Source organism: Neophocaena asiaeorientalis, unplaced genomic scaffold (assembly GCF_003031525.2).
Source record: "Neophocaena asiaeorientalis asiaeorientalis breed wild unplaced genomic scaffold, Neophocaena_asiaeorientalis_V1.1 scaffold757, whole genome shotgun sequence".
NCBI classification, from domain to species: Eukaryota; Metazoa; Chordata; class Mammalia; order Artiodactyla; family Phocoenidae; genus Neophocaena; species Neophocaena asiaeorientalis.
In genome coordinates, this window is record NW_020172686.1 from 389910 (window position 1) to 414034 (window position 24125).

General features: G+C 54.2%; 1 protein-coding gene and 1 non-coding gene across 2 annotated transcripts in view; both read left to right on the top strand.

The window, feature by feature from the left end:
• EP400 (E1A binding protein p400) overlaps positions 1-24125 on the top strand; it is a 116694-nt gene that overhangs the window by 63058 nt on the left and 29511 nt on the right. The window contains exons 21-35 of the mRNA XM_024739910.1: positions 673-859; positions 3144-3310; positions 4916-5082; positions 5937-6179; positions 8048-8212; positions 9519-9674; positions 11339-11433; positions 11923-12194; positions 16127-16329; positions 16417-16586; positions 18140-18336; positions 19971-20082; positions 20233-20376; positions 23405-23545; positions 23742-23857. Of these exons, the coding sequence (XP_024595678.1) occupies positions 673-859; positions 3144-3310; positions 4916-5082; positions 5937-6179; positions 8048-8212; positions 9519-9674; positions 11339-11433; positions 11923-12194; positions 16127-16329; positions 16417-16586; positions 18140-18336; positions 19971-20082; positions 20233-20376; positions 23405-23545; positions 23742-23857 (2535 nt within the window). The remainder of the gene's footprint in view (positions 1-672; positions 860-3143; positions 3311-4915; positions 5083-5936; positions 6180-8047; positions 8213-9518; positions 9675-11338; positions 11434-11922; positions 12195-16126; positions 16330-16416; positions 16587-18139; positions 18337-19970; positions 20083-20232; positions 20377-23404; positions 23546-23741; positions 23858-24125) is intronic.
• Positions 17723-17850, top strand: LOC112396251 (small nucleolar RNA SNORA49). Its single transcript, XR_003002534.1, has one exon. It is a non-coding gene; the product is annotated as a small nucleolar RNA SNORA49 (small nucleolar RNA).

A 24125-nucleotide genomic window follows, 5' to 3' on the forward strand; every position in this document is an offset into this window, starting at 1 on the left:
AGATCCCATATGTGCGGGACTGGCTTCCCCAGACGTGCCTCTCCGCTAGGCTTGCCTGACTCAGGACGCTGTGCTCCACCATCCAGGCCGTCCTCCCGTCCTGCCGTCCCCTCTGCTCCCTCTCTGCTCGCCAGTCCCTGCCCGCCCCGCTCCACGGCTCCTTCCTGCCTTGCCCACTGGGCGCGCTGTGCTCTGCGGCCGCCCTTGGGGGCCCCCAGCCTGGAGGTCTCAGCTGGCCTCCATGCAGTCCCCGCACCGTGGCCCCCGTGGCGCCGGCGCGGTGTCAGGCCTGTGGGTCTCCTCCTTCGCCGGACCACCCCGTGCAGTCACTCTTACCCCTGCCCCTCGAGGGCCTTCTCCCCCAGGCCGGGTGTTCTCACCCCGCCACTGCCTGCCGGCGCTCGTCACGGCTGCCGTGGAGAATGGCGTCGTCCCCGTCGCGGGAGGCGAGGAGGACCGTTCCCGTCTGCCGTGCACCCTGGCTCTCCGGCTGCCCGTCCTGTGTCACGGGGGTGGTGAGCGAGTCTGAGAGCGCTCCCCACACAGAGGCGGGTCCGGATGTCGTTGCCGTGCGAGCCAGGTCTGGGGGGAGCGCGCCGACTGCGTGTCTGTGGAGCCCAGCCGGCACGTGCTCGCAGCCACGGCAGCGCTTGTGTCTCTCCCCACGCACAGGACGCAGGAAGCTCTGAAGAGCGGGCGCTTTGTGGACGTGCTGAGCATCCTCTTGCGGCTGCAGCGGATCTGCAACCACCCTGGGCTGGTGGCGCCCCGGCTCCCGGAGTCCTCCTACACGGCGGGGCCGCTGCAGTGCCGCTCGGCCTCGCTCATCCTGAAGGCGCTTGACCGAGACTTCTGGAAGGTATGCAGAGGGTGCGGCGGCTCCGCCTGAGGTCTCTTCTGGGTGCTTCCGGAACGTCGGTCTCCACTGTCTTGCGTCCTGCGTTTCGCCATCGCCTGACGCTGGGCAGCGTCGAGTGGCGGCGTGATGGGCCTTCCCCGCGACCTCGAACCCGCTTTGGAATGGGCCCGAGGGGTGAGCCCACAGTGTGAAGGAGCAGGGAGGGTTTTCGCCTGACCGTTGGCCCCTGAGAAATGGCAGAGCGTGTGGAGGAGAGCAGAGCTCAGAACTGCGGGACCGCGGGGGTGTCCTCACATGTGCGCACACGGTCTGAGGCCTGCGGGGGCCTTTCTGTTAAAATGTTAGTAACTGTCCCTAGGTGGGGAAACTCGGTTATTTTTGGACCAAAAAAATAGAGTCGTATACCTTTCTGTGTTTGAATTTTGGGGTAATTTTGGAAAGTTTTTCCAAAACCAAAATTTTTGAAACAAAAGAGATTGGGTTAGGTTGGGTGATTGTGAGCGCAAGTGTGCTGAGCTCGTGGCTCTCAGCAGGGCAGGGCTAAGCCCTCGGGGCCGTCGTTCCTGCTCGTGGCGCTCAGCAGGGCAGGGCCGAGCCCTCAGGGCCGTCGTTCCTGCTCTGGCCTCCATGCGGGAGGCTGAGAGCTTGCCCAGACCAGCCGGCCGCTGGCAGGCTGGTGCCTGAGTTCCCCTTGGCTGTCTCTACCCCAGAGGACCAGGGACCGAGGTCTCACAAATGCGGAGAAACAGGAACCAGCTCTGTGGCTTCGATAGGCTTGTGCAGGTTCGGGGTGTGGACGGGACAGGGACCCTGGGTCCAGATTGCAGGGGCTCACGTCCCGGCTCTGCCCCATGAGGAGTGCGGCCTCGGGTGGTCAGTCTGCCTCGGTTTCCTCACCACACCGGGAAGTCGTGAGGAATCGGTCAGTTAATGTCCGTGATGGTCTGAGGAAGGGCCTGGCTGGTAAGCAGTAGTATGTGGTGAGTTACGTGACGGATGTGATTCCTACCGCGATGCCTACTGTTCTTTTATTGGAGTGTAGTTGATTTATAGTATTACTTTCAGGTAGGGATGAGTTTTTCGTTGAGTTAAAGAAAAATTGAGCCATGGGGGTTAAAGTTGCGTCAGAAGCAGGCTACCTCAAGATACCACTGGGGCGGGGAGGTGTTTCATGGATAGTAGTTTTTATGTTGTGTTTTCGTTTTAAAAACAGTGTTACTGAGGTAGCTCGTTATCGTAAAGCTCACTGTTCTGAAGCGCACAGTTTGTTGGTTTGAGTGTATTCACGGAGTTGTGCAACAACCATCGCCACTAATACTAGAACATTTCATTACCCCGAAGAGAAAATCCACACGCACTGTCGTTCCCATTCCCCCTCCCCTTCCCAGCCCTGGCAGCCACTTACCTGCATCTGTCTCTGTGGATTCACCAGGTCCAGATACTTTATATCAATGGCTCACGTCACTTGAGCATGATATTTTCAGAGTTCATCCACGTTGCAGCCTGTGTCAGGATCTCCTTCCTCCATTGTCTGGATGGACCGCAGTGTGTCCATCCGTCCGCGAGCTGATGGGCACTTGGGTGGTCTCCGCTTTTTGGCCCCTGTGAGTGCACATTCGTGTGCAAGTTGTGCTTGGGCGTGGGGCTCCCTTCTTGTGGGGCTCCTCTTGGGCGCATGTCTGACGGGCAGGGAGTTGCAGGGTCACGTGTAGAGTCCGTGTTTAACCTTTTGATCAACTGCCTTGCATGGTGGCTGCCAGGTTTCCCATCCCCACCAGGGTGTGAGGGGGTGGGGGCATTCATGTCTCCACATCCTTGCCCACACCTGCTGTCCATCCTCTTTGATTCCCGCCATCCTGGTGGGGGTGAGAACGTCTGAGAGAAGCACAGGTGGAGTGAACATCCCCAGGGCTCCGGACGTGGCGACGTGCCGCCCGCTGCTGCAGCTGCACCAGCACGCTGGGGTCTCTCCCTCAGCCTCCCGGCGAGGCCGAGCATCTCCGTCCGTTCACACGAGCGTTTTCCAGGCTCGTCCCTCTCTGCTGAGTCTAGTCCGTCTCTTAAGTGCCACCCTCTCCTTTCCCACTGCCACTCGGGATGACCACGTGCCATCACTCCCACCTTTCTTCAAGTTGGGGAACTGAGCACACCGAGGTCCGGCGGGTGCCTCGCAGCAAGACGGCTGCTCGGGGCCTGGCCTTCCCGGTTTGGAATCGACTTGGATTCCTAGTCAGCTGTTTTCTTCCTGCCTCCTGTAGCAAAATTGTTTTCTTTTTGTCCTTAGGAAACCGACCTTTCTATATTTGATCTTATTGGCTTAGAAAATAAAATGACTCGCCACGAGTCAGAACTGCTGGGTAAGAAGAAGGTGACACGGAAACTCTTCGAGGAGCTGTTCACCGCGCCGCCACCGTCGGGCAGGCCAGCGGCTGTCAGACTGAAGCCCAGCAGGTGTGTTGTGTGGTGTGGAGCGTCACTTCCTGCTCACCAGCCGGCTCTGGCTGGGTCCTGGCTGGTTGTGTGTCGTGGTGTCTGGGTGGCATCCCCTCTTCTCCTGCTGAAAGGGACCCCAGCCCTGCAGCCTCTCGGGCAGACCTGGGACCACCAGGTTGGAGCTCCACACGAGAACTGGGACTATAGCCTGTGAAAAGAAAGGCTAATCATCTAATTTGGCTATCTGCTTCTCCTGGAAATTACCCAGATGTCCTTGGATCCTGGGATAAACAGCAGGGGTGTGCAGGGCGTAGGAGAGGCTCTTTTCATCATCTTGAAGAAGCATTGGCCTTTGGGAGGGCTCTGCCTGGGGAGGTGGTCAGGGGCAGGGTGGTCACGCCGCCTCTGACCTGGTGCGGGTATGGTGGCAGCCGTCAGGGCAGGGGGGCACTGCGGCGGGGCGCGGTTGGGACCCTGAGGTCTGGCAGAGGCTCCACCCCTGACTGCAGCATCAAGGGCCTCCAGGGACATGGTGCAGGTGCCAGAGACTGGGAGGAGCGGTGCGTGCAGATGGATGAACTCGAAACACGTGATTCAAGACAGGCCACACCCGTGCAGCTGGGTTTGTGCACAGCTCTGTGCTCCAGCTAAAAACAAAGAAAAAGCAGACGGGTGTTTCCGAGAGGAAGAGCAGACGGGTGTTTCCGAGAGGAAGAGCAGACGGGTGTTTCCGAGAGGAAGAGCAGACGGGTGTTTCCGAGAGGAAGAGCAGACGGGTGTTTCCGAGAGGAAGAGCAGACGGGTGTTTCCGAGAGAAAAGCAGACGGGCGTTTCCGAGAGGAACGGGCCGGCTCCGCAGATGGCAGCCCATTGCTGTTGCCTTTTCTCTGCGTGACCTCCCTGGCGACTTGGATCCGACCACCCTCGCCTCAGCTGCCTGGCCCACACTCACAGGAGCCTGCAGCCCTCAGTTAAACACATGGCCAGGGCAACGAAGCCGCAGTCCTCTTGGGGCTGGCCCGGCCTCGTTTAGTGGCTTTCTGCTGGCTGCGCATTGCACAGGGGTTTTGATATAGAAGTCCTGCCATCATGGTTTTCCAGGTTAAAGAAATAGGAGGAGCATGTTGCTTGTGATAAAATCGGACAAAGCAGCCATGGTGTGGATCCCCCTTCACAGTTTTACCCACTGGTGCCTGTGGGGTGCCTTTACCATTTCTGCTGATTCTCTCCATTTCCTGTACTGCCTTGTTACCTAGTTGTGCAAGTTGACTTTTCACCCCACTTTACTCTTATTCAAAAGAGTAGTAGAATGGACTTTATGTGTTAGAAGCAGTTTTTCTAGTCCACGTTCACCGGAACTTAATCACATTCACCCCTGCATCGCCCAAGCGTTGGGGTACACGTACCATTTTTAGGTACTAAGCACCTCCCTCAGGGTCCCTGGTGAGCGCTGCTTCTTAGCACAGCATTTAGAAATCCCCCCACCCCTCTTTAAACTGCACCCAGGGTGTGGGAACCCCACTGCCCGCGGGGCAGCCCTGTATCCCCGGGGCCCATTCAAGAGACCATGCCTGCCGCGTCTCAGCAGTGCTCGTGTCTTCCTGCCCGCGCTCGGGCGTCCAGGTTGTTTCAGCCCGTGCAGTACGGCCAGAAGCCCGAGGGCCGCACCGTGGCTTTCCCCAGCACACACCCGCCCCGGACGGCCACGCCCACAGCCACTGCCACGCCACAGGGCCACGTTCGAGGACGGCCGCCCATCGCCACGTTCTCTGCAAATCCGGATGCAAAAGGTATGCCTCTCGTGGGGGTGTGCTCGGCACCGCAGAGGGTTTTTGTGGAAGAAGTTCTTCGTGCTTCCCTGGCCCCATGGGGACGTGTGACCACTCCTCTGAGCGGGAGTGGGACCGTGCACCCTGGCTCTGCCCAGGAGACCATGTGTAGTTCTCATGTGAGTTTTACGCTTTTTTTTTATGTCTTTGAACTGTATAAGATATCCCCTTCTTAGTTGAGTACTGTTGATGTGATAGGGAAGATGTACCTCAGCAGAAACGTTGTCTTTTATGTCGGGAAACGCGTGTCAAAGTCATTTATGAAACTTCTGAGGAAGTCTGCTTTTGTGTTCTGGGCCACCGCTTCAATGTAACCTGATTGTTACTTGAAGAAGGATAGGGTTAAATGGCAGAAAAGGTAATAAAAATTGTCTTCTAACCCTGATCCACGGGGTCCTCAATGTCAAGTCCCCTGTGTTTTTCTGAGATGTTCATAAATGCCAGAGCTGCTTGTTGCAAGAGCTCTTCGTGCAGCTGGGGACGCCAGCGCTGCCTGACCTCCGTGCGTGGTTAAGATGTGGTTCTCACGGACGGACACGCCCGAAGGGGCCGGCTTGTGACACTCCCGTTTACTCCAGAAATGCACCGTGTCGTGGACTGGTGGACTCGAAGTGAAAATATCAATAGTTAACGACGGATAAAAAATTAGATTTCTCTCATCCCGTAGACCACCCACCCCCCTTTTTAGAGAGGGCGTCTCCTTTGAGAGGCGGTATGAAGTAATGTTTGTTTTATTTCTTTAAAATTCGGGTTTAATACTGCATTTTCTGAAGAACCTCTAACAGCTTTGCACAAACCAACCTTATCGATTGCAGCGCCAGCAACCCCGTTTCAGACCTCTCAGGCCTCCACCGGTGCTCCGAGACACCAGCCCGCCTCGACCTTCAGCACAGCACCTAGCCCAGCCCATCCTGTGAAACTGCGGGCTCAAACCACTGCCCCGGCCTCCACCCCGGGCCCGCCCCAGCCCCAGCCCCAGGCCCCCTCGCACCCGGCCGGGCAGAGCGCGCTGCCTCAGGGGCTGGTGCTCACCTCGCAGGCCCAGGCGCGCCTGCCTAGTAAGTGGCTTCGCCTCTCCTGGGTCTGCCACCTCTTTGTACAAGGACATTGCGTTCACACGAGCAGCGTGTGAAGGGCCTTGCTGTCCACTCCCTTTGTCTCCCCGACCCCGTGTCCGGTGCTGCCTTTCGCCACGCTGTCCTTTCCAGCCCTAAATCTGCAGAGGGAGGGCTCCGCTCAGGGCCGGAGTCCAGGGTCTTGTCCTTTCTCTGTCCTTCCTTCTGACCCCATCCGTCAGCTTTGCTTCTCTCCTGTGCTCGTGCTCTGCCTCAGTGGCCGAGGATGGCACTTCTCCTTTGTGAGCCACGGGTTTGTCCCGTCAGCCTCCAGGGCCCCTCGGAGAGCAGAGGGCAATAAAACAAAAGCCTTGTGAACTAGGGTTCGACTCCCTTTTAGTCTCTTGCTTATTACCAAATTTAAATCTGGAATGACTGTTGCTCAAGTGAGACATCTTGTAATCACTCACTGAAACATCGCGACCTTCTTACGTTTTTTAAATAGAACTTTTTATTGTGACCAGCGCGATTAGGGTACTACCTCTGTCCATCCTGCTGTTGGAAGTACCCTGATGGAAACTGTCCTGGGCTACACCATTTCTCAGATGCCACCTGGAGCACTTTATCGGTTGGCACAAGTTGTGTTGAGGCCTTTCTGGAGAGACAGGAGAGAGAGAGTAGTGGTCATGAGGAGACCCCGGGTTCAGGCTAGTTTTCTCTTGTGATGAGCCTGTCTTCCGTGCCAGCAAATGCGAAGCACTTACCCTGGTTCATTGCCCAGGGGAGGAGGGCCCTTGCATACATTGCAGTTTTTCTTTCTTTTGGGCCAGGGGTAGGAGTCCCGGGGGTGTACCCAGGAGCCGTGCTTGGGGGGCGCAGGGTCAGGCCGCCTTTCACGTCTCCACTTCTGGGCTGAGGAGGGCTTGTGGGAGAGTCGTAGTTCTGCGCACAGATCTCTGCATCTCTTTTTCCGTTTTCCCTTCCTGTTTATGGTTTCTGTGGGCAAGATACCCTTGGATGTTTTCCTCGTCTTTTGCTAACTATCCTCTTTATAGCATCACTACTAATTCTGGCCTGAATTTTCATGGGAGGAACATCTAGACTCGAATATCAACCATTGGGTTTAAAACAAAAAAAAAGCCTTTAAAGCTATTATTGAATTACAGTTTGAAGGCGGTACCTTTTTGAGTGAGGTGCATATGACTCCATCTGAGTTCTGTTTTTAAAAAAAAAAAAAAAAAGCTTTAAGCAGTGTTAAATCTTCCATTTTTTCAGTTAAAATTTACAGACCAAATCCTACGATCTAGTTCAAATTAGTGTGAAACACTGTGTCATGAAGTGTGATGTATTCATGTACTTAAACACATCCCACGTTTGGAAAAGGTTATGAGTATAACTGAAGCTAGTTCTCTATCTTATATCTATACTGATAAAATCTTGTTTATCTCTGTGAGCTAAATCGGACATGTACTTTCTCACATTCTGAAAGGATTCTGAAGTTGAGAGGTTGATATGAGAGTTTCAAAGTGTATGACCAATACATTTCCGCTACTTCTGATGTTGGCTACTTTTTTATCGCCTGGAAAGAAAAGCAAAATGTTCCTTAAGGGCTTGGTTAATTATATTAATATCTGATACTCTAAAATTTCTACCAGTTATGATGAAGTTAACCATTAAAATCTGGTGTTAATTTTAATTGTTTTTTTTTTCTATTAAAATATTTTCTGAAAGTGTTAGAAATACCCAATAAATGTTTCTGTGACACTTCAGTTTGCTACAGACGGTCATTCTCTGTGACAAGTGATCGTCAGTATAGCGATCGAACACTCTTCCCAAGAGTTTTCTTTCTCGTCTGCTCTACATCTCTGCAGGTGGGGAGGTGGTCAAAATAGCCCAGCTGGCTTCCCTCGCGGGCCCACCGAGCCGAGTCGCCCAGCCGGAGAGCCCCGTGACGCTTCAGTTCCAGGGCAACAAGTTCACCTTGTCGCATAGCCAGCTGCGGCAGCTGACAGCCGGCCAGCCCCTGCAGCTCCAAGGTAGGGTTCGCTGACGGGCGGTGACCCACGAAGGCTTTAAGCCAGGGCGTCCCGGCAGCTCCCCACTGCAGCTGTGACTTTGGCCCCCCTTAAGCACAGGTGCTTCACCTGTAAATGGCCTTAATGAGTCTCACCTCGTTGGTGTTCAGAGGACTTGGGAGACAGCGGGTAAATCACCTGGTGGCCTGGCCCTTGACACACGTTAAATAGAGGATAGCCGTTCTTAAATAAAATCTGCCCTTTGAATAAAGTTTCCTATTTTAAAAATCAAAATAGAAATATTTCCTCCTTTCAAATTTCATTGTGAGGTAAATTGTCCTAAAAGTGCCAAAGGTCCAGCAATTTATGTAGGAGAAATTATTTTCTTTTATGTGCAGATTTTAAAACTTCCAGACCAAAGCCCTCCCAAGCCTTTGGCTGAGAGCACTGTGTTCGTGTAGTAACTGCTTCTCGGAGGAAACGAGGGGATGCAGTTTAGTTCATGTTAACCCTCAGTGACTCTGCTGGAGGGTAGGACCCAGAGGGGGGATCCGGCCACCTCCCCAGGCAGCCTCCCCCGACGCGTCGTCGTTCACGGCTCTCATCGGGGAGGAAGGTTCAGTTGTCAGCCAGGTCTGGGGTGCTCTGTGTGGACGCTGGGGACACGCACCTCAGCAGAGCAGAGGCCCCCAGGAAACCCGCCACAAAGAAACGGGTTCATTTGGTTTTATTCCATATTTCTCTGGTTTTTTGACCAAAGGGGTGAGGTCATCTCTTAAAATTTCTGGTGAACTCTAGTTTTTGTAGAGGACGATTCCGGAGCAAAAGATGCCAGGAGACTTAATCACAGAGAGGTTGAAAATGGCAGGCTCCTGGAACAGTGGCTATAGAGCCACAGCATCTGGGCTAAAAAAAACCGAGTGTTTTGGTATTTCTTCATCCAGCTTGTCTGGTTGGCAGGCACCCAGTACGTGATCTTGGAGCTGGGACCTTCCAACCCGTGACTGCCTCAGGCCTCGAGCAGACGTGACAGATGCTGAGCGGGTACTCGCTGCATTACCCGAAATCAGTCAGGCATCGCAAGGAGTAGAGGAGCTTTTTCTTGACATTAAGCCAAGTGACTTTGATCCTTGGCATTTTCATTCATTGTGAATGAAATAGTTTCATTTTTCTCCAAGTAACTGAACTTGGCATTGCCTCATTGGAGGAAATTTGATTTTGGATTTTCGGTTTATTGCCTTGTTCCTGTACCTTAGGAAGTGGGTGTAGCCTGGGGGTTGAAGACACACTTGGCTCGTGACTGACCCCCATGCGTGTGTGATTGCAGGCAGCGTCCTCCAGATTGTGTCCGCGCCTGGGCAGTCCTACCTGCGACCTCCAGGCCCCGTGGTGATGCAGACAGTGTCTCAGGCGGGGGCCCTGAACGCCCTGGGAAGCAAGCCCCCAGCCGGCGGCCCAAGCCCCGCACCCATGACCCCGCCAGGTAGAGTGCTGTGAGCCGGAAGGAGGCTTGGTTTTGAAACTTCTTTTCTTCCTTCCTTCCTTCCTTTCCCTTTCTTTCTTTCCTTTCTTCCTTTCTTCCCTTCTTCCTTCCTTTCTTTCCTTTCTTCCTTCCTTCCTCCCTTCCTTTCTTTCCTTCTTTTCTATCTTTCTGTAAATTTATTTATTTATCTCTGTTGCGGTGCACGGGCTTCTCGTTGCAGTGGCTCCTGTTTCTGCAGAGCACAGGCTCTAGGCACGTGGGGTCAGTCGTTGTGGCTCGCGGGCTCTAGAGTGCAGGCTCAGTAGTTGTGGCACGCGGGCTTAGTTGCTCCGCGGCATGTGGGATCTTCCCGGACCAGGGCTCGAACCCGTGTCCCCTGCATTGGCAGGCGGATTCTTAACCACTGCGCCACCAGGGAAGCCCATGAAACTTCTTTCTGACTTTCTGTGCTTCTGAGGCAAGTGGGGAGCGTGGATGATTTCTGTGATGCCTCAGAATCCGTAGCCCCAGTCGTGGCCGCGTCTGATTTCCATAGATGGCCCGTGTCAGCTTGGTTTCTTTTCTTTCTCTTTTGCTCCCAAAGGTAATGGTCGAGCATAACCACCCTCACTCAGCCTTTAGATGTTTGATTTGGTTTTGCTCTGACAAGAAACTTGGAATCATGAGAAATTTTGCTTGTTAATTTACAGATACATTTAGGGCACGTGCTAGAAGTTCTTGGACAGGTAACGGAGCAGGGTTTGGACCTGGACCTGTCTGCGGCCAGTGTGCCTCCTTGCCTGTTCCGCAGCCTGCTTCCCGCCAGGGTCCCCTGCTCTCCAGACACACCCACACTGCAAACATCGGGCACGGGCACTTGGGTCGGGTTGATGTATGCAAGCAGCAGGGACCTCTCTCAGGTGGAATCCCTGGTCACTGCCCAGCCCCAGGCCCTGGGTCGTCTGTGGTGCCATTGGGGTGGGGCTTCTGCACCCCGTCCCCACTGGGCTCTGTCAGTGGGTGGGTGCTGGAGGGACCAATGAGGCTGGCAGCATCGCCTGGCGTCCGCTCTACCTCCCAGCCAGGCCGTGCAGCTCTACTCGGTTGGTCTGTTCTTCAGGCTTTCTTCCTGCTTCCTGGAACCAGCTGTGCCAGCACCCTCCCCGGAGGGCGCTCAGTCCTGCTCTGCGGGCCCCAGCTTCCCGACCTGACACCAGTCCGGCCGCTGGGTTCTAGTCACCTCGACCCTTCTCTGTCGCTCCCCGCAAGTGACCCCTTCTCGGTCCTCAGCCGCCTCTTCCGCAGGCCCTTGCGAGGAGCCTCTGTCAGACGGGCAGTGTGGCGTGGCTGATGGGAGCAGGCCGCGTGGGGCCCAGGCATCCCTCTGTCCCAGGCACGCAGGTCAATGTTGCCGAGATGCCAAGGGCAGTGGAGCACTGGGCCCGCGTGGCTGCTGCTTGGCGCAGTGACGGGAGTGACCGCGGGTCTGAGGTCATGCCGGGCACTGCCAAAGGAAGGAGGCAGATCGCGGCGCTCAGCTCAGACCCTGGCCAGAGAGCGGGAGAGCTTCACTGGTGGTTGTGAACGGTTGACCCACTCCAGAAACGTGCTAGTGAAAGCTGACGATGTTCCGGAGAGTGTTGCCGGTAGTTTGGTATGCCAACCCTTCGTTTTTGCCTTTGTAGTGGGTGTGCCCAGCCGACTGGCAGTCAGTCCCCTGGCCGCAGGAGAACCTGGAGTGGCCTCCAAGCCAGCCTCTCCCGTCGCCGGGCCGACCCAGGTACAGGGCAGCAGACCCCAGCACACGGTGCCAGCGCCACCCCTGCACGCACGGAAGTCGTTGTCACTCGGGAGCATTGTGATACTCAACCGCTTCTGCGAGGCAGCATCAGTTTATCTGCTGCTAAAAACACGCTGTCTCTAAATTAGAGAATCTCGATCTCAAAGACGCTTTTCCTACTAAAAGAAATGAAACCAGCTTTAGGACTGCAAAAATGCCCTTTCACATTTTTTTGTATTCTTCTACTGGTCTTCCAGTCATTAGAAACGCTCACTGTGTCTCGAGAAGTACTTTACACGCTGGCAGAGAAAATGGCGCCCGTTTGCTCTGCTCTCTTTTCTGTCACTGTTTCCCTTGGAGCCAGGGCCCGCACGTCTAAGCGTGCTCTGCGGCCGGTCACCGTGCGTGAGGGACCCGTGGGGCTTGGTGAGGCCGGGAACTGGCCGTGCTGTTTCTCAGTAACCGTTTTCATCTCTGTTTTTGATGAAGGAGGAAAAGACCAGACTTTTGAAAGAGCGGCTGGACCAGATTTATTTTGTCAACGAACGGCGCTGCTCTCGCAGCCCTGTCTACGGCAGAGACCTGTTGGCGCTTTGTTCCCTGCCCAGCAGAGGGCAGTCGCCTTGGCTCGGGGCTCCTGATGGAGGTCATGGGAAGGGGGCTGGGCCCGCGAGCCGGTACACGCCACCCTCAACAACTCGCAGGGACCTGATTTTGACCCTGACTCAACGTCAGGAATCCCTCCAGGACGTCATGGACAGGTATGGGAGCATGCTGTAAGCGTTCTTTACTCAGTTGCTGTGTCGCACCCAAGCAGCTTTTGTTGTTCTGTGGACGCTGATCTCATTCCTAAGTTTCTCCCCGGGTTGTCCCTTGGAGTCTGTCTGAAATCTGTTTCAGAGTCTTCAGCTTTGGCGCCAGATGGCCTCTCCACCCTCTGGGAGCTTGTGTGCCCCTCCCTGCGGATCAGTTCTGTACCCCACGGGCCTGGGCCTGTGTGCAGAGCACAGCACCGTGCTCATTCAGGGCTGGGGGCCAGACCATTGTGTTGTAGACCGCTTTCTCCATTTTGCTCTTTTAAAATAATATTTTAGGGACTTCCCTGGCGGCGCAGTGGTTAAGAATCCGCCTGCCAATTCAGGGGACACGGGTTTGGGCCCTGGTCCGGGAAGATCCCACATGCCGCAGAGCTATTGAGCCTGTGCTCTAGAGCCCGCGAGCCACAACTACTGAAGTCTGCACGCCTATGGCCCGTGCTCTGCAACAAGAGAAGCCACCGCAATAAGAAGCCTGCGCATCGCAACAAAGAGTAGCCCCCGCTTGCCGCAACTAGAGAAAGCCCGCGTGCAGCAACGAAGACCCAATGCAGCCAAAAAAAAAAGAAAAAAAAATATTATTATTATTTTTAAATTTACTTATTTATTTATTTTTGGCTTCTCATTTATTTTGGTGCGCAGGCTTCTCAGTGCGGTGGCTTCTCTTGTTGTAGACCGTGGGCTCTAGGCGTGCAGGCTTCAGTAGTTGTGGCTCACGGCCTCTAGAGCGCAGGCTCAGTAGTTGCAGCGCACGGGCTTAGTTGTTCTGCGGCATGTGAGTTCTTCCCGGACCAGGGCTCGAACCCGTGTCCCTTAGCATTGGCAGGTGGGTTCTTAACCACCGCGCCACCAGGGAAGCCCAATAACAATATTATATTAAGAAACCACAGGAATGATTTACCGTTGCATGATGAGAAACATGTGTTTAAGAGTCCAGGGGTTAAGATTCCACGCTTCCGCTGCTGGGGACGTGGGTTTGATCCATGGTCGGGGAAGTTTTTCATGCTGCCCAGTAAGGCCAAGAAAAGAGAGAGAGAGAGAAACAGAAGCCCAGACGCTGTTGGGGCCCACCGGCGGTATCGGCCCCTCCCCGGCCAGACCCGGGTCCTGGTCTCTCTTTGCCCCACGTAGAGTGTAAGGCCCCGCTCGCAGCTTCATTCACTGCTTTGGCCTGATTTTTAGGTTCAGCCCGAGGGTATTTCCTCTCCCTTCTGTTTTGTTTGCCCAGGCTCAGCTTTCAGGGTGTGTCCTCTTTAGGCCTCTCAGATCAGGAACAGCAATAATGGAAACGATGGAACTGGGCGTGGCCTCCGGGCCTCCGCGAGGAGCTCTTCCCTGCTTCACCGTGTAGGGAGGTTGCCGCCCTCCGCGCACTTGTCTTGCTTCGGATGCCGACTTGTCTTTCTTTCCTCTTTTTCCTCTGACGTTACAGATGACTTTTTAAGACAGAGGCTGTTTGTTAGAGCAGTCTCGGGTTCACAGCAAAATCGAGGGGAAGGCGCGCAGGGCTCCCGCCTTCCCCCAGCTGCCCGCGCTGGAGTAGCACGCTCGTTACAGCCCACGCGCCTCTGGTGATTCATCATCAGCGCCCAGGGTCCGCGGTGCACTGGGGGCTGTGCTTTTGGCCTTGGGTGTTCTGTGGGCTCGCACAAGTGTGTAGTGGCGCGCACCCGCCATTAGAGGATCGTACAGAGTAGTTTCACTGCCCTGAAACCCCGCTGTGCTCTGCCTATTCGTCCCTCTCCCCCCCAGCCCCGCCCGAAACCCTGGCAACCACTTATCTTTTCGCTGTCTCCATAGTTTTGCTTTTCCAGAATGTCAGATAGTTGGAACATAGAATAGGCAGCCTTTTCAGATGGCTTCTTTCACGTAGGAATGGGCACTTAAGGTTTCTCCTTGTCTCTTCATGGCTTAATAGCTCATTTCTTTTTAGCCCTGAATAATATTCCATTGTCTGGAAGCACCACAGTTTGCTTAAATACGTTCACCTACTGAAGGACAACGTGGTTGCTTCTAAGATTTGGCAATTATGAATAAAGCTGCTATAAACGCCCACGTGTAGGTTTTTGTGTGGACATGGCTTTTAATTCATTTGCGTGAATACCAAGGAGCGTGATTACCAGGTCACACGGCGAGGGAATGTTTGGTTTTGTTAGAAACCGCCACACTGCCTTCCAAAGTGGCCGCACCGTTCTGCACTCCCAGCAGCACTGACGAGAGTTCCTGTTGCTCCACAGCCTCGCCAGCAACTGCTGTTGTCAGTGGTCTGGATTTTGGCTGTTTTAATAGATGTGTAGTGGTATCTCATTGTTTTAATTTGCATTTCCCTGATGGTATGTACGTTGAGCATCTTTTCATATCCTTATTTGTCATCTGTATACCTTTGGTAACATGTCTCCTAAGGTCTTCGGCCCATTTTTAGAACAGGTTGTTTGTTTTTTTATTGTTGCATTTTAAGAGTTCTTTGTGTATTTTGGATAACAGTTCTTTTTTTTTTTTAATAATATTTATTTATTTTGGCTGCGTTGGGTCTTCATTGCTGGGCGCGGGCTTTCTCTCTTTGCGGCGAGCAGGGGCTACTCTTTGTTGCGGCGCCCAGGCTTCTCGTTGCGGTGGCTTCTCTTGTTGCAGAGCATAGGCTCTAGGCGCGTGGGCTTCAGTAGTTGTGGCACACGGGCTCAGTAGTTGTGGCTCACAGGCTCTAGAGTGCAGACTCAGTAGTTGTGGCGCACGGGCTTAGTTGCTCTGCGGCACGTGGGATCTTCCCAGACCAGGGCTCAGACGTGTCCCCTGCATTGGCAGGCGGATTCTTAACCACTGCACCACCAGGGAAGCCTTCTAGCACTATTTGTTGACAAGACTGTCTTTGCTCCCTTGTGTTACCTTTGTTCCTTTGCCAAAAGTCAATTGACTGTAATTATGAGAGTCTGTTTCTGGGCTTTCTGTTGTGTTCCATTGATCTGTTTGCTTGTTCTTTTGCCGGTACCGTGCTGTTGATCACTGTAGCTTTCTGGTGGGTCTTGAAGTCAGGTAGTGCCAGTCCTCCAACTTTTTCTTATTCAGTATCGTGTTGGCTCTTCCGGGCAGTTGCTTCTCCACATAAACTTTAGATTCAGTCGGTTGGTAGCTACAGAATAGCTGGCTGGGATTGCATTGAACGTCTAGATCAAGTCCGGAAGAACTGACATCTCGTCAGTATTGGATCTTCCTGTCCATGAACATGGAATATTTCTCCATTTATTTAGTGCTTCTTTGATTTCATTGATCAGAGCTTCGGTCATAAGTGCTTTTGTAGTTTGCATGCAGTTGGTAGCAAGTCATCACGCAAGCCCGGCTTGTGCTGAGTCCCAGAATGAGGGCTTTTCTGGAGCAGGTGGTGTCCGCAGGTTGGGAGGTGGGTGTCAGGTTGGCTGTAATGGCTCATCTGGGTCGTCATGGTGCTGCTCTCTGCGGGGCCCCTCCTCCCACGTCTGGCTCCCTTTCTGGTGGCACGGTGGCTGTAGCAGCTTCAGGGCTCACATCCTCCCCCAGGCCGTCCAGGCGACAGAATTGCCTGCATTCTGGAATTCCCATCCGAAGACGGCAGGCTGCCTCTGCACCCATCCCTCTGCCCTGGGGGGTGCCCTGTGCTGTTCATTTTGATCTGGGTAGCCCTCACTGGCCGGGACTGGTCGGGACCCGCCCCCGTGGTTGCTGTGATAGTGTGGTCCAGCAGCCCGGTGACTGGAGCTAGGCGCTCTGGCTGCCCTGGTGACTCCCGACTGCCAGGTGGTTCTGCCCTCTTCCTTCTCAAGCCTTCGCTGCCTGAGACAGAGGGGCCGCTCGGCGGAGACACCCCAGGTGCGCCACCTGTGACACATGTGCTTTCTGCTTCTCAGGGTGGTGTGCGTGATCCCGCCGGTGGTGGCCGCGCCCCCGTGCTTGTGGGTGGCGAGGCCGCCCTCCCGCTATAGCCACAAGATGAGGCTCTTCAGACACTACCTGCGTGAGCACACGGCGCCCTTCGCCCAGCAGCTGCAGCGGGTGACGGCCCTGCGCTCCCTGCAGTTTCCCGAGCTGAGACTGGTCCAGTTTGACTCAGGTACGGGACACCCCGTCTGTACTGCTGCCCGTGTCGGATGCACTTGCTCTGGAGTATGAGACGCTGTTGATGTTCCTCATTTCCCAGGAAAGCTGGAAGCGTTGGCTATCTTACTTCAGAAGTTGAAATCTGAAGGACGTCGAGTGCTGATTTTATCGCAGATGGTTCTCATGTTAGACATTTTAGAAATGTTCTTGAACTTCCATTATCTCACCTATATAAGAATTGACGAAAACGCCAACAGTGAACAACGGCAGGTAGGAAAGAAATCATTTCTTTTGTTACCATTTATGACTCGTTTGGGTTAACTTTGATCGCCAGTTTCTAACCTAGTTTCTCAGAGCAGTGCAGACTCAGTGTCGTCGTGCGTCTAAACAAGGGGAAGGGCTTCTTAGTGTCGTCGAGCTTCTGAACAAGGGGAAGGGCTTCTTAGTGTCGTCGCGCTTCTGAACAAGGGGGAGGGCTTCTTAGTGTCGTCACGCTTCTGAACAAGGGGAAGGGCTTCTTAGTGTCTGCGGACTTCAGCTCCGTCCTTTGATATTTTCTCGTAAGTCCTGCTATTTGGGAAATGCAGTCGGCTGGATGTCTCAGAATCAAAATCGGTGACCCGCGGTCCTTACGAGGAGGAGATGGGTGTCCTTCGGGAGGCAGCCACGTGAAAGCAGGGAAGTTCTGCAGACTGACCTGCAGGTTAAAATGACATGCCCGTTCTTTACCTGTCAGGTCAGCTAAGGGTAGCTTGATTCCGTCAGCCGCAGTGAGAGCAGCTTTCTCGTGCGCTGCTGGTGGGGTGCAGATTAGCACAACTTTCTAGAAGTGTGGGTTGGGAGCCTGAAAAAGGATATGCGCCTGACCTGCTAATTCTGCATCTAGGGCTCTCTCCTTTAGCAGCACTCAAAGGCGCATATGCACAGTTGTTGATGGTGGAAATGTTTGTGATAAGCCCCAGTTGGGAACAAAGTCCCAGTCCAGGAGTAGGAGAATGGGTCAGTAGTGGTCTGCATGCCACAGGGCTTGGCCCTGTCCCGAGTGTCCCACGGCGTGAACTAGGAAGCCATCTTCAACAGTGTTTCAGAACAGGTTTTAATATCAAGGCAAAGCATTCCCGAGTGCAGACGAGCTGCTGGCCTGTATATCATATTACCCGCTTCACGCCGTCCAGCACAGGCAGCCGTCCCCATGCTGAGAAGGCCTGGAAGGAGGTACACCACGGCCTTAGTGACAAGTTCTGTCTGGAGTGATGTAACAAATTATATAGAGAATTTCTTGAAGGAAGAGGGCAGGTCACACCTGCTAAGGTCTGTTTGGGCGCTGAAGTCGTTGCAGGAGAGAAGTCGTGGGAATGAGGCCATTTCAGCTGGCGGCCCTGCGGGAGTGGGCAGGCCGGCGGCTGCTCCCTCAGCCTTACTCCAGGGGCTTTTGCTGTAAAGCACCTGGCATTGCCGGAGGGTACATGAACGAGCACGCATCCCTCCCCAGGGAGACTGCTGTCCTGTGGGGCCCACTCGTGGAGCTGACAGCACAGGTCGGTTGGGGTCGGACACTTCCCTTTCTGTACCTGCTGACTAGCGATGCTTAAACAGGGTAGAGGTGTCGGCAGCCAGGAAGCGGGAGATGCAGCACATGCCCGGAAGAGCCACAATAAAGTGCTATAAAGTCCGGTGTAATTGGAACACGGACCTCGCGTCAAAAGAAACACAAACCGAACAGTTTTGTTACGGAATAATTTCTAACTGATAAGTACCAGAACACATCAGAGGTTGCCTGTTGTTTGGCAGGGATGCTAACTCGGGGTTTCATTTCGCCTCAGGACCTGATGAGGAGTTTCAACCGGGACCGGCGGGTCTTCTGTGCCCTCCTTTCCACACACAGCCGCGCCACGGGCGTGAGCCTGGTGGAGGCGGACGCGGTGGTGTTCTACGACCACGACCTCAACCCGGTGATGGACGCCAAGGCCCAGGAGTGGTGCGACCGGATCGGGCGGCGCAAGGACGTGCACATATACAGGTGAGGCAGGCGGCTGGGCCGGGGGCTGCAGCGTACTGCAGAAGCTTCTCCCACGTTCTGTTTACTTTCCTTCAGGCAGGCTCGTGTTCCTGCCGTCCTGTGTGTTCTTTCTTTACACTCAGCGTCTGCCTGGGACGTAACTGAGTTTGTTTGCAGCGGTGACTGGGTCGTGCTGCTGAGACATAACTGCTGTCCTTCCGACGTGTACTTGTATTTCTCCTGGAGTCCCTGACCCTTAAGAGGGTGCTTCATGTTCTAGATTGTTTCAAGTATTTTCGGATATAAATTATCATAACTTAACAGTTAGCAATTTGTAAATTCCCTATTGAAAGCATTTAAATCTTATAAGCGGCCAACCACACGCAGTTGAGGAAAGCAGAGAAGGCTCTGCCATTGTTTCTGAGCTCTGGGAGTGTCGACTGGGAGAGCACAGCAGCACTCGGCCCCCGCTGGCTGCCCGTCTGGTGCCCGAGTGTGCCAGGCACGCGCCGCCCCCCTTCCCCTGCGCTCCTGCCACCTCTGTGTGGGGTCGGCACCGAGGGTGTGGTCCCTGGCGGCCAGCCTGGGACGGGGACTCCATCCCACGTGCGTAACCCTCGCCGTTTTCATCAAGACGTCGTCATCCATGCACTGTGTTTAAATAGCTTTAATTTTTTCCTGATTATAAATGTATTACTTGTTCATTGAAAAGAAAAAGAAAAATTAAAAAAGGAAAGCACATGGAGAGAATAAGTATCCTGCCCGGACGGCAGTTAGTAGCATTTTGGTGTATGTCTTTCCAGACATTTCCCTGATTTTTTTTAGATGGCTCATGCCAGCAGTCAGTCTTATTGCGTAATCCTGTTTTCTTTTAACAGTATGAGTGTATTTCTGTGTTAATAAATATAAATTTGATACATTGTTTATATAAATGGATAATGTTTCATTGTGTAATCCCTTCCTTATCATTGGCCCTTTAGCAGTTACTAGCTAGATGTAAACTCTCAGGAATGACCTTAGCAGTAAAGCTGCTGGATGTGTAGGAAGTAGAGTGTAAAATCGTGGAAGGGCATAAGCTGAGAGATGTCACCAGCGGGAGGATGTGCTCAGTTCTTAGACGGGAAGACCTGGTTTGTAAAATTGTGAAGTTTCCCCAAAGCGATAGTAAAAGTTTAACATCATTTTTTAGTGAAAGCGCTGATCATGGATGTGGGAATGGTTAATGCAGCTTTCCGGGGGCACAAAGCAGGAGCCAGGGGACACGCATCCTTGGGCTGCAGCCACTGGACACGGGTTCATTTGGGGGCGCAGTGCAGAGAGGTGCACAGTGATGCGGGGGCACCCACTTGCCACCATCAGCACTGAAGGAGACGGGGCTCGAGGGTTCGGAGGCCCCCGGGGGCCTTTCCAGGTGGAGGCCGGTGGGGTACATGGATGGCCAGCATGGGTGGCATGCGGGCCGCCCTCCTGCCGTGCGGGAGGCGGGACAGGCATGGTCACCTCTGGGCACCACACGAAGGAAGGAAGCAGCGCAGAGTGGGGCTGACAAGCCATGCCACGCAGGTGCTGTTCTGCCGGGTGGTCCAGGCACCGTGGCACTCGTGCCGTCCTCGGCTCCCGGGAACTTAGCTGTCGCGTGTGTATTTGGTTTGTAGGCTCGTGAGTGGCAATTCCATTGAAGAGAAATTGTTGAAAAATGGAACCAAAGATTTGATCCGAGAAGTGGCTGCTCAGGGAAACGACTACTCCATGGCGTTCCTCACGCAGGTACCTTCGTCCACGAGGAGGCCTGGGGCCGGGGGGCGGGGTTGCCACGCAGTGACGGGAACCGGGTGGGTTTAACGGCTGAGGGGGTGGCTGCTGGCGGTTTTCCACGCGCAGAGGTCTCGAGCTCAGTGCTACTCATTTCTGTGTCAGCGGACCATCCAGGAGCTGTTTGAGGTTTATCCACCCATGGATGACACTGGCTTCCCAGTGAAAGCCGAGGAGTTTGTCGTCCTTTCTCAGGAACCTTCTGTCACAGAAACCATCGCACCCAAAATTGCCAGGCCTTTCATAGAGGTGAGGGTGGCCGGCGCCGGCCTGGCAGCGTCGGGTCTGGGGCTTTGGGTCTGCCCTCTGCTCCTGCGGCACTGCTGCTGCCCCCTCCCCAGGCTCCAGTCGCTCGTGCCTGACCTGTCAGCCCCTCCCTCCCTGCTTTTGGTTTGGGGGATTTTAGTTGTAAAAATAGGTGAAGGACGCGCGAGAGAGCGGTGTGGGCCTCGCTGCCCACCCTGCCACCGTCGCCATTTGCACCCACGCTTCTCGGGCCACCCCTCACCGTCCTGTGTGACTTTGTGCCCCGACCCCTCCACCCTGCTGTGTCAGCACCTCTGTCACAGCGTTGCTGGGGAGGATGCCTCGCTCTGCAGGGAGCCCCGGCGTGCGTGTGAGATACACGTCCCACTCTGAGGACAGAATCAAAAGGAATGGCAGCTGTCGTACTCAGCCTCCCTGTGTTGGTCACCCGCTGAGATGACAATGCCTTGGATTCTGACTGAAATCTTGCCTTCTGCGTTTCCGGCCTGGGCACTTGAGGTCGCAGACTGCGTGCTTGGCTCGCGCGCTGCTGCTTTGGGGCAGTGCTGCTGTGCGGACCTGGCCCACGCTTGCCTGTCAGGCCCCTCGCTTCCCTCCCTGAGACCCTGCTCCCGTCCTGCCTCCTGGGGGCCTTTGACTGCAGGACACCTCCTCTCCTGTTTTTGAAACTTGACTGTCCAGTGATTGAGAAGTAATAAATGCATGTGGTAAAAAACCTTCAAGAATTTATGATGAAAAGTAAGTGTCCTGCACCAGGCCCTCACTTCCCTCTCAGAGACCACCACTGTCAGCTGTCTTTCACATTTTCCTCCAGGAGTTGTCTGTGTATAATGTCACTTGCGCAGAAGTGCCTTACAGCTGTTTCGGTATCAGGAGGGACAGATAGATGTACCGTTTTCTTTTAAAAATTGGTGATACGTGCCTCAGGTTTTTAAAAAAAACCTCAACCAGCATGACCTAAACCTCATAACAGAAATGATTGTAGAAACCTCATAACAGAAATGATAGTAGGGGAACAGTAGGTTACCTGTCCTGGAGGTGACCACTCAACCATTGTTAAAAGTCTTATGGGGTGTCCCTGGTGGCACAGTGTCCAAGAACTCGCCTGCCAGTGTGGGGGACTCGGGTTCCAGCCCTGGTCCGGGAGGATCCCACGTGCTATGGAGCGGCTGAGCCTGCGTGCCTCAACTACTGAGCCCACGTGCCGCAACTGCTGAGCCCACGTGCCACTACTGAAGCCTGTGAGCCACAACTGCTGAGCCCGCGTGCCGCAACTACTGAAGCCCACGCGCCTAGAGCCTGTGCTCCGCAACAAGAGGAGCCACTGCAGTGAGAAGCCTGCACACCACAATGAAGAGTAGCCCTCGCTCGCTGCAACTAGAGAAAGCCCGTGCGCAGCAACGAAGACCAAAAACACAGCCAAAAATAAATAAATAATAAATAAAATTTTAAAGTATATATCTTACATGGATCGTGGAAGAAACGTGAGGCCTGAAGGCATGTGTGTTTGAGGAATGTGAGTGTGTTACATACCCTTGCTGTTGTGTCTCAGTGCATCTCTGGGATGTTGGCACAGTGCGGTGTTTCAGCACACAGCTTCTGTGAAACGTTCTGGCTGAACTTCTTACTGTGAGTTGGGCACTGTTGTAGGCAGAAGGGGTATAGCGTTGAGAGAAAGAACTCTCGTCCTCCACAAAGCTTCTATTCTAGTGACAGGAGAGATGACACACCATCACCCTGCGGAGATGGTGTGCCATGCGGTGTCCAGGAGGAGTGTTGGGGTGGAGGGGCAGCACCTCCAGGTCCGGACAGTAGGAGCCAGGTATGGCTGGGGGACGAGGGCGATGGAGACGGGCTGCCCGCGGACATGTGGGTTGGGACCATCGCCTGGCTGTATGCTGACCCTGGACTGGGGGCCGGTTCAGAGGTGCAGGCGTGGGGGACAGTGTGGGCGCATCCCTGGCTGAAGTGCAGTTTGCTCCTGGCTGGTGAGCTTTGCGTTCATTGGCAGCGTTGATGCTTTTTGATGAAGTGCTCGTTCGTGTCTTTTTCCTATTTTTTTTTTAACTGGATTCTTTTCTTTCTTAATGGCTTGTTGGCTTTTTTTCTGTATTCTGGATACGAGGCTTTTGTGGGATACATGTAAAATGTCTTCTCCCAACCTGTGGTTTGCCTTCTTTAATGCTGTCTTTCAGCAAGCAGCAATTCTTGGTCCTAATGCCACCCAGCAGCCCATCTTTATCACATGGTTGGTGCTTTTGCATGCTAAGAGAGGTTCTTCTTTATTTTCTTCTCCATGTTTCAGTGTTTTGTTCTTCATACTTAGACGTACAGTCTGTCTGGAAATACTTTCTAGGTATCGTGTGAGGAAGGGTTACATTTTAAACTTTGCAGATGTTGCCCAATTGCCCTGGAAAGAGGTACCAGTCTTAACTGACATCCTCTCAGCTGCATGGTCCCCCCAGCCCCGGCCCCGATGTGAGCGTGTGTGTCTGCATTTGCCAGCCTGGCTGCCGGGTGTCGGGAGAGGTACATGCCGCATCTGCTAGTCTAATGGGCGCTTCTTGAACTGTGGCGACACTGGCCCTTGCGTGTCTGTCGCCGTCTGCAGCACGTTTGCTGGGGGCTTGGTTTCTGTCTTCACCACAGACCACGGCCTGTATCTCGTGCACGACGAAGAATTGTTCTCATGGTCAGGACCGGGGCAGGGTGGTGGGTAGCGGGTGTAAGATGCAGCCAGACGCCCCATCCTGCTCGGTTCTCTGAGTCTGGGGGCCGGGCTGTGCGTGTCAGCCTGTGTGCCTGTGGCTCTTCTCGAGGGCGTGCCCGTTTTCCCTGTGCCTGCGGCGCCACCGTCTCAGGCGTGCGAGAGGGGCCGAGGAGAGCAGGCATCACCGTGGGAGGCTCGGTGTACAGTGTGGGCACGTAGTCAGCTGTGAGGGCTGTACCCCTCAATTGAAGTGTTGAAAGCGCATCCGAGTCACGTCCACTAAGGGCGCACTTCCTGCAGGCCCTCAAGAGCATCGAGTGTCTGGAGGAGGACGCACACGAGCCGGCAGAGGAGTTGGCGCCCGGGTCTCGGCGCCCCGACGGTTCCCGGTGGGGCGAGGAGCCCTCGCCACTGGAGGAGTTAGCGGACTTCATGGGACAGGTTTGGCATTTTCTACTTCATTTGCTTCTCTGCACCTAAATACTTTAAACATGTGACCCTTCTGGGAGATATTTCTTGTTCATCTTGACCAAGAACAGTCGCTGTTTTGATTCAAGTGTTGGTGGGGGCTTATAAGAGGAACTGAATCCTTGTGAACTTGCTGTTAACCGTATTCAAAAAATACATCTTGAAACAGCTCACACCAATTGAAAAGTATGCTTTGAATTACCTGGAATTATTCCATACTTCCACTGATCAAGACAAGGAGAGAAATAGCGAGGTAAGAGAAGGAGCTTCTGACCATCTTAACACGTGAGAATCTCAAGTTCTTCAGGGTTAAACTGGGTTGGAACTAAGTGTGCGACTTGCCTAGAATTAAAGGAATAAAACCCAGACCCACCTGTGTACAAACTGATTGGAAGGGAGAAGCCTCAGGAGCCTGCAGGTGCAGTTTTCCTCGGTCACGTATTGGGAACAAAGAGAAGGGCCCGGGCCGGGAGCACAGGGGCGGGGCAGGGCTGGGAGGCGTGGGGGGCGTGGGTGGCAATGGGAACGACCGCTGTCTCTTCAGGGCGCCGTG